Source organism: Acyrthosiphon pisum, chromosome X (assembly GCF_005508785.2).
Source record: "Acyrthosiphon pisum isolate AL4f chromosome X, pea_aphid_22Mar2018_4r6ur, whole genome shotgun sequence".
NCBI lineage: Eukaryota > Metazoa > Arthropoda > Insecta > Hemiptera > Aphididae > Acyrthosiphon > Acyrthosiphon pisum.
Window position 1 is genome coordinate 117989982 of NC_042493.1, and position 8911 is coordinate 117998892.

Genomic DNA, 8911 nt, shown 5'->3' on the forward strand with positions numbered 1-8911 from the left:
TGAAATGAAAAAATTATAATTTATGAAAAATAGTATCAAATAGTAAGCTTATAAATTAGGAATTGGGCTAATAAACAATGAATAACAACATTTCTTTTATATTTGAATTCTTAATTTAAATATAAAGTATATTGCCTGTTATAGACTTCAATAATATAATTTATTTCAAACTAATATAATATTGTAAAACCGTTAAATTATTATTATTATTATTATTATTATTATGTATAACTTGCTTAATATGTACAATGTAAATAGAATCCAATAGGAGACCATATTTAATTAACTTCTATTACTTTTACACGATTCTTTGTACATTAACCAATTTGTATTGTTCATGTTGTCTCTTTTTCTACCACAATCGCACATACTATTCATGGATCAAACTAATTTAAATTACGTTTTTTAACTGCAATATTCAGTGTCATTTTTGGAGAGGCTTCACCCTTAATACATTTTTCTAAAAAGTAGCCTGATAGTGCTTTGCAGCCACCCCTCTATTCATTGGCTATTGCCTATTTTAATTATAAAAATGTATTATTTTTACTCTAGTTTCATTTTTATTTTGCAATATTAATTATTACTAATGAAAGTGCTCACTACTATAGTTTCAAGTTTTACTTAACAGATATAAAGTCAGATAGATAAAGTACCTATTATAATTTACCAACTTTTTAAAAAGGTATATATTTTATAGGTGGGACCTACATAATATAGTATATACTTTTAACTTTAACAGAATATGGCTTGTAATTAGAGATATCTACATTGAAATACATCAATATAAAACTTGATAACAAATGATAAAATATACACTATACAGAACTTTGACTCAGAACATGTATGAATTACAAAATGTCTTAGCTATGTCTTATGAATAGAGTTTAGATTTTGTAGCTTTTGTGTAAAAAAATCAATTAAAATTAAGCAAAAAACCACCTCAACTATTTTTAAATAACCACAAAAATTGTATATTAAACGCATATTCATTGTGCTATAGTTATAATATTACATTATTATTACCTATTATTTAATTTACGAGCATATAAATATGTTACACTTAGCTTAATATTCTAAATCATAGACGTATTAATATATCATATTTATACATATATATACGTATATGATCTAAATTCTAATTAAATAGTTACACAAAATTAAAATATAAATTAAAAAAACTTATGAAAAATTAATGTGATAAATATTTAAAAATTAACGGCTTACAGATGTAAATATGATAATCAAGGAAATTTATACTTATTATGTTTATTCACTCAACTAGGTATTTTTAGAAATTAAGTATTTTTTCCTGTAATATCTGAGGTAACGATTATTAAGTAATATTTTTGAAGAAAAGCGTTGCCAGAAATCCAATAAAATATTTTTATAAATACAGAAGCTTCATTCGACATCAACAGAAACCATGGGCGTGCATTTTAAATACACCATGGCCAGTGTTGGGATTATCTAGATAAATTTTTAAATTATCTTTATCTTATCTAGATAAATATAAATAAACTGTTGACAACTATCTTAAGAAATTATCTTAGATAAACAATTTACGTATCTAGATATTTAGATAAATTATTCGAGGACATACTTTTTGGTTTTAATTACAATTGAATTTTTAAAATTTTTATTCGTTATTATTTAATATTAATATATTGCTAATGGTATAAAAATATTACTATCGGCTAATTTAACAATAATGATGGGTTTATCGTTTATTTGTGTTTATTTCAGTATTATTATCTGAGTACTATTAATAAATATCATAAATAGGTACCAATTTCACATACATTAACACAGTAACATAGTACGTTACGGTTATATTGATTGGTGACAGGCCCCTATCCATCGTGTAATTCATAGGGCCAGTTGTTGTACCGTCTATGATTATGGTTAATCAGAGTTTAATTGACCGAATTTGCCCGTTTAAATAACTGTTATCAGCTGATTAAGCTTAATCAATGGTTTAATCATAGACGGTACAATGAACAGAATGAACGAATGGTTGAGATAAAATAATATTATGAAGGTTTGAAGGTACTTTAAGTTGGTAGTACTCCTTACAATATACATTTTAATTTCTATTATTATGAAATGTTTAGATTTATAATTATTTTTGGTTATTTGTTATTATTATTTGTTTATTGTTGCGCTTAGTAATGAGTACCTAATGACTGCTGTAGTGCTTTAAACTAGGTAGAGTCTGTGATTGCTTTTTGAATTAGTTTATTTAACATTTATTCACAAAATGGATAAATATATTATAAAAAAGGCAAGTTCAAGTAAACGGACAATTCAGGAGGTAGATGATGATACTGCAGATGACATGGTTTCCCATCAAAATATAGACACATCCTTGGAAACGACGGAAACATCAGAGCATACGTCACAAGAAACAGTAGAAACTTTACAAAAATTGTATTTATTTAATGGGCAATTCTTTTCTATTGTACATTGTGACGGAATTAAGTTAGTAGCACAATGTAAAAACTGCTCAAAAGTAATTCATGGTCAAAAAATGTCAACCAGAAATTTCCTAAGCCACTTAAAAGTAATTATTAATATCTTGATTGATACACATAAATATAATATAGAAAGCTTTAATAATTTTAAATAAAAATTATTATTTAAATGCTATGGTTCACCTATATTAATGTATACATTATATTTATTTGTAGCATAAACATCAGGTATTATTACACCAAGTACAAGAGGCTCGAAGCAATGCAAAACTATCAAATAAAACAAATGTACTTAGTCGACCAACCAAAAAACTTACAAAACAACAGGTATCTATAAATTATTCATTTCTAATTTAATTCAAGGATTTAAAAGTTATTTAACTCATCAAATCATATTTAAGAGACATAAAAATTGTATTTGAAACAATAAACTTGTAAGAATTAGAATTAAACTATTTCAATACTGTCAATTGTACTCAATTATTAATTGGGTACAATCTTGTAAGTTGACAAATACAAAATTAAAAGTTAATATATTATTTGGTAAATATTCTTTGGAGTAAGTTATTATTTTACAATGAATACAAGACCTTAAGCATTTATTTACTTTATATATTATTACTATTTTATGATATACCTACCTAATTATTATTAATATTAGCATTTTCTTTATTTATTTTGCATTTACCTACAAATGAAATAAAAATATTATAGTTATAACTTATAAGTAGGTACCTACTCACTGCAAAAGCATAAAGTATTTGAATATCTGTATTCAAAAACTTTTTTTTCTTTATTGTATTAGAGTAGTGTTTAAATACTTTTATATGGTATTGAATATTAATGTATTTTAAATACTTATAATTTATAATAGTTATAATTATTTATACTAGTTATAACTATTATTATGGTATACTCATAGATTAATATTCAATTAATATTGTTTTTATAATGCAAATATGAACATTATATTAATAGACATAAATTAACATAATAGTTAATAGACATAATAACATAGGCATATCAAAAATAATTAATTAAAAAAAAAAAAAAACTAGGAATTTGCTCTTCTGTATGGTAGGTGCCAAGTGTGCATCATCATTATTCATTGAGTAGATTACTGTGTTGGATTTGTTAAATTTGAACTAAAAAGATAATAATATATCATTGAATAAGAAAAATGATTCAGAGTAGAGACAGTCTGGCAGCCTAGCGTATTTTGTTCCCTGTTTTTGCAAAACAAATTTTATTCTCCCTGATTATTTTGAGAAATATTAGAAAGTATAAAACTAAATTGTTTAATTTTGAATTTTTTTCTAAAATAAATTGTAGAAGTCAACATTTTAAATATTATTTTTGTGTTTACAGACTGAAAAAAAACACATCTTTGTAAAACCAATATATCCATTTCTCCACTCAGAATCTAAAATGTGTCAAATGGATAAATATTTACAATTAATATAAAGAATAAAAATAAAATAATTTAAGTATTTGAGAAGTATAGTAACTAGCTTGTATACTTTTAAAACTATTTTCAATAATATTTTACTTACTTACTCAAATACTTTTAAAAAGTATTCTTTACAACTGTGGTATTGAAGTGTTTACATTTTTAAAAAATTGTTAAATTGATAAAAATAGATATTTAAAAATTTACAAAATAAATCTTTTGATTTGGAAATATATACTAAATGGATTTTTAGGTAGGTAATCATAATGTAGTATGAAACTTAAATATTCTAATACCTATGCCTTTAAATCATTTATGCTATGTTATTTAAATGCATTAATGTTTGTTTCAGATAAATAAAGTAGTGTTTGATTATATCATTGATGAAATGAAACCTCTAGTTACATGCGAAAAACCTTCTTTTCAAAAGTTAATCATGGAATTGTCTGGAATTACTGATACTGCTTTATTACCAAATAGAAAACAATGAGCTAGTGATTTGAAAGAAAGATATACAACATACAAAACTACACTTTCAGAATTAGTAAAAAAACACTCATACATTTGTATCACTGCCGACATCTGGACTGCCAACAATAAAAGCTTCATGGGTATGACATGTCATTTTATTGATAATGAATCTTACACAAATCGTCATTCCTATGTTCTTGGATGCAGAAGAATGAAAGGTACACATGATTTCTTAAATATTGCTAAAGTTATTACAGAAGTAATGGAAACATACAATTTAAATAATTCCAAAATCACATATATTGTAACAGATAATGCTACCAACTTTGGAAAATGTTTTCGTACTTTTTCAAATAATGTATTAGAACATTCAAACGAGTATGATGTTGGAAATTTTACTATTGATGATTCAGATACCGAGTGTGCAATCGATTATAATCACGACTCTGATAGTGTTAATGAAAACAACTGTCCTGATGTTGAAAGAATTAATGTTGGTTCAGTGTTAACCAACTATTACAATACTAATGATCATAGAAACTATAATAATTTTTGTCTACCAAAACACATGACTTGTGTAGCACATTCTCTAAATTTGATTGCTACCACAGATATATCTAAAATTTCTGATGACAATTATAATCGTTTATCTAAAACTACTTTTAACAAGCTACAAGCTTTTTGGAATCTAGTTAGTAGAAGTTCAGTAGCTTCTGATAAAGTCTATGAACATTGTAACTGTAAGTTTCCAATTCCAGTTATTACTAGATGGAACTCTAAATATGATGCTACTCAAAAAGTGTTAATACACAAAAAGACATTGGATATTTTATTTGATGTATTAAAGTTAAATAAACTCAAACCTAATGAGTGGTTATTTTTTGAAGAATACTGTCTTTTGTTGAAACCATTATCAAATTCATTGGACAAGTTACAAGGAGAGAAAAATAGTTATTTAGGTTATGTTGCTCCTACGTTAATAGTTTTGAGAAAATTGTTAATTCAATCAAGTAATGTAAAATATTGCAAACCATTAGCTTTAGCATTAATAAGTTCTCTAGAAAAAGATTTAACTACAATTATGATTTAAGTAATGCAAAAAGCAAAGATTTTATTCTTGCCTCAATAAGTCATCCGAAGTTTAAAATGTCCTGGGTTCCAGTAAGATATATAAGTTTATGTAAAGAATTATTTTTGAATGAATGTAATACATTCAAAGATGAAAATTCTGTATCTGAATCTGCATCTGATAATGCAGACAGTGATTCTAGTGATGAATTCTACAGTAATTTATCTGGAAATTTAACTACATCTTTTCATCTGTCCGCACAAGATAGTGATTCAGCTGAAATAGATACAAGTGTTTCCAATACAGCTGGTGTTGAAGCATTGACATATCTTAACTCAAAGAAAAAAGAAGTAATGTCACTTAATGATGTTCCAATTGTCAAGCAAATATTTTTTAAGTATAACACCACCTTGCCGTCGTCAGCTCCGGTTGAAAGACTGTTTAGCAAAGCCATACAGGTGTTAACTCCCAGACGTAATCGTCTTAGTGATGATGTGTTTGAAATGCTTTTATGTTGCAAGTCTACTGAATGATTTTTTTTCTTCAAATTAGTAGAGAAAACTTATTAAATTATGTTAAATTAATAAATAAATTTTAGTAGAAGTAAGCTATGTTAAAAATGTTTTTAATATGTATCAGGTACCTATTTGTATATAATTGTGTTGCTTAAAATTAAAAGATTTTTTCATATGCAATTATATTTAAAAGTGTATTAATTATAACATAATAATGACGTACTTTTAAATAAAAGTTTTATTATTGTTTCTACCTCAAAAATAAGACTTCATTTGTAGTAAATAGTAGTAAGTTACTAGCTGTAATTTATTATTCTACGCTTATATACAACAATTAATATTAATTTTAATACCTATTTTATATTTATTATTCATCCAGATCTCTCTGCTCTATTAAAAGGACACTGAATCTGTGGCTGTGTTGGTTATGAAAATAGAACAGTTAAACATCTATTGCGAAAAAATATAAATTTTCATATTATACAATTTATCTTAATTTTATCTAGATAAAATGGTTGTTTAATTATCTTTATCTAGATAAAATATTTATTCTTTATCTTTATCTTTATCTAGATAAAAATTTAGTTATCTATTCCCAACACTGACTACATACTACTAAAGCCAGAAGAATAAAGTTTTAATTTTTTTCAAGTGTGTAAAGAATGTAACGAAAATAACTATCACACATTTTTAAATAATAGATTTGTACTAGCTATAAGTGTAACTCGGGGCCCGTTAGACTCGCTGAGAGTGGGTACCGATTTTGGAGACAATGTCATTGAAAATTGTCGCCACAGTAAAGTTGTAAGACGAAAATTTAGGATTTGTGATAAAGATTAGTGATATGGATTGGAGATAAGGCTTGACGTTTTGGCGGGAACGTTTAAGCAATCCGTCACACACGTTGTAAATGGATAGGCTGGATACGATCTTCTGTGTTGTTAAAAAGTGTAGAGTCGATAGATGTATTCGATTGTCTAGCTATCAGTCATCAAATCACATAGGTAGGGAATCGAATCGCGGACATAATGAGAAGCGTACCTATATCACCAGGTATGCAATCCACTTACGGTGGATTGCCGACCTGCACGTCGGTAGCGTAGGTAACTGAAGAATGGAAAATATAGTTACCCGGTCTATATAATATAGACTCCCGGCCCCACGGTCGAAAAAGTGAAAAATGGCGTAAAAAGCATAACATTTTTTGAAAAATTTGAAAACCCACCGACCGCCGCCGCGGCGAAGGTACGCGATTGGCCGCGCCAAGGAATCGTCGGGAACGGGCCGGGCGGACTGTAAAAACGGAGCGGTGCTTGATTTTTTACACCACGGGTTCACTAACGCTGGCGTTTTCTTTTCCACGGGTGGCTAAAACCTAGGGGGCGCCACGGTTCTCGGAATCTTCATTTTATAGTATAGGATATAAATAATGTTTTAGTAAAAAAGTTATTTCATTGAATTAAACAAGTTTTGAAGTTTATTATTAATAATTTTAATATTTAGAAAAGAGAGAGACTCTCTTTAATATACAATAATAGCAGTGTAAAAATTAGAAAAATTCTAATTATCTTTAATTATTGTAACATAAGTAATAAGATTCTATGAGTCAGAACTAGCTTGACATATTTAACTTTCTTTGTTCCGACGAGGAAATTAAGTTTGAGCGGACTGTATTTTTGGTATATTCAATGTAGAATAAATATTATAATTTATTAATAAAGGTACCTACGGCGACAGTAATAATTTATATTAGGTTTGAATCGTAGTAATAATGTGTATGAAGTCCATCTGTGCAAGTCTGCCCTGGGTGGGTCTTACTGCAGAAAGCTCCGTTGAACACGCACTGACGAGATTTGGTGCTCCACACTCATATTTATAAGCTTGGTCTCCGCCCGCTGCGTTGACTGCTGCTGCTGCTGCGCCGTCCACTACGTTTTTCCCTCGTAGGTCCGTATGCGATGCGGCCGGTCTCGTGTTCTGTGACAGACTGGCGGAGTCAGTCACAGAACAAGGCACCGACGCGGCAGCCTATTTATTCATTTTCGTCGAATACGCGGGTCATCAAAACCGATTCGTTTTGAGCAATTTGTAACTGTACGTTATTGCAACCAGTGTCCCTTGTGACCGAACGAACCGTTCTGATCCGCGCTTTGCATAATATATAGATCCGGCCGATACAGTCGTACGCCTCCCGACGTCAAACGTGCTTGGTGCAGCGTTTCATTCGTGAGTATCGGCTCACGATAGTGCCGACCAACTGTATTCCGAATCTCATCATATTATGCATAAACAAATAGTTGGCTGACTACACACTTGCCCAGTGTGATTTCATTTTTTAAATAACTATATTACCCTTAAGAACGATTATGATGACGTCGGAATATACTTCGCGTGGCGCGAACATTCTTAGTTAACATTATTATGTGTTTAAATGTCAATAAGTACCTATGTAGTATGTTTGTAATTTTAGTTCCAGTTATTAGAAAACAATTGTAGGGGATGATATATTTTCAGTCTTCGTCTATGATTAGGCGTAATTATAATATTTTCCCCGGGCGTAAAAATCTTAGTTCCGCCTCTGGGTACAGTAAATACAGACTTTAGAACAGGAGTTATTCGGCGAATAGAAGAACATTTAAAAAAACCACTCCAGTGGTTTTTTTATCAACTTCATTCTAACGAGCTCCAATTACGTGATTTGTTTCAACATTTAAATAGGAAAATATCTGGGCCTTAATGGATTTTCCGGTTCAATAGGAAAACAGTTAGACAATTATGTGACAAACTACCAGTTGTTGAATTTGTTCGTATTGAAAGTAACTTACCTTATTTAAAAAATGAAGTTGATCAAAAACATTTATTTGAGATGTGTCCAAGTATTTCGAACGGTAATCATAGCATTGATTTGTCTGGAAGGAATCCAGGGAAGCAAGCA

General features: G+C 28.6%; 1 protein-coding gene across 1 annotated transcript; it reads left to right on the plus strand.

Moving 5' to 3' along the window:
* Window positions 1-2257: 2257 nt before the first annotated feature.
* Window positions 2258-4411, plus strand: LOC107882507. Its single transcript, XM_016800911.1, has 3 exons — window positions 2258-2560; window positions 2688-2798; window positions 4274-4411. The coding sequence occupies exons 1-3, from the start codon at window positions 2258-2260 to the stop codon at window positions 4409-4411; spliced, it is 552 nt and encodes a 183-aa protein (XP_016656400.1).
* The last annotated feature ends 4500 nt before the right edge of the window (window positions 4412-8911 follow it).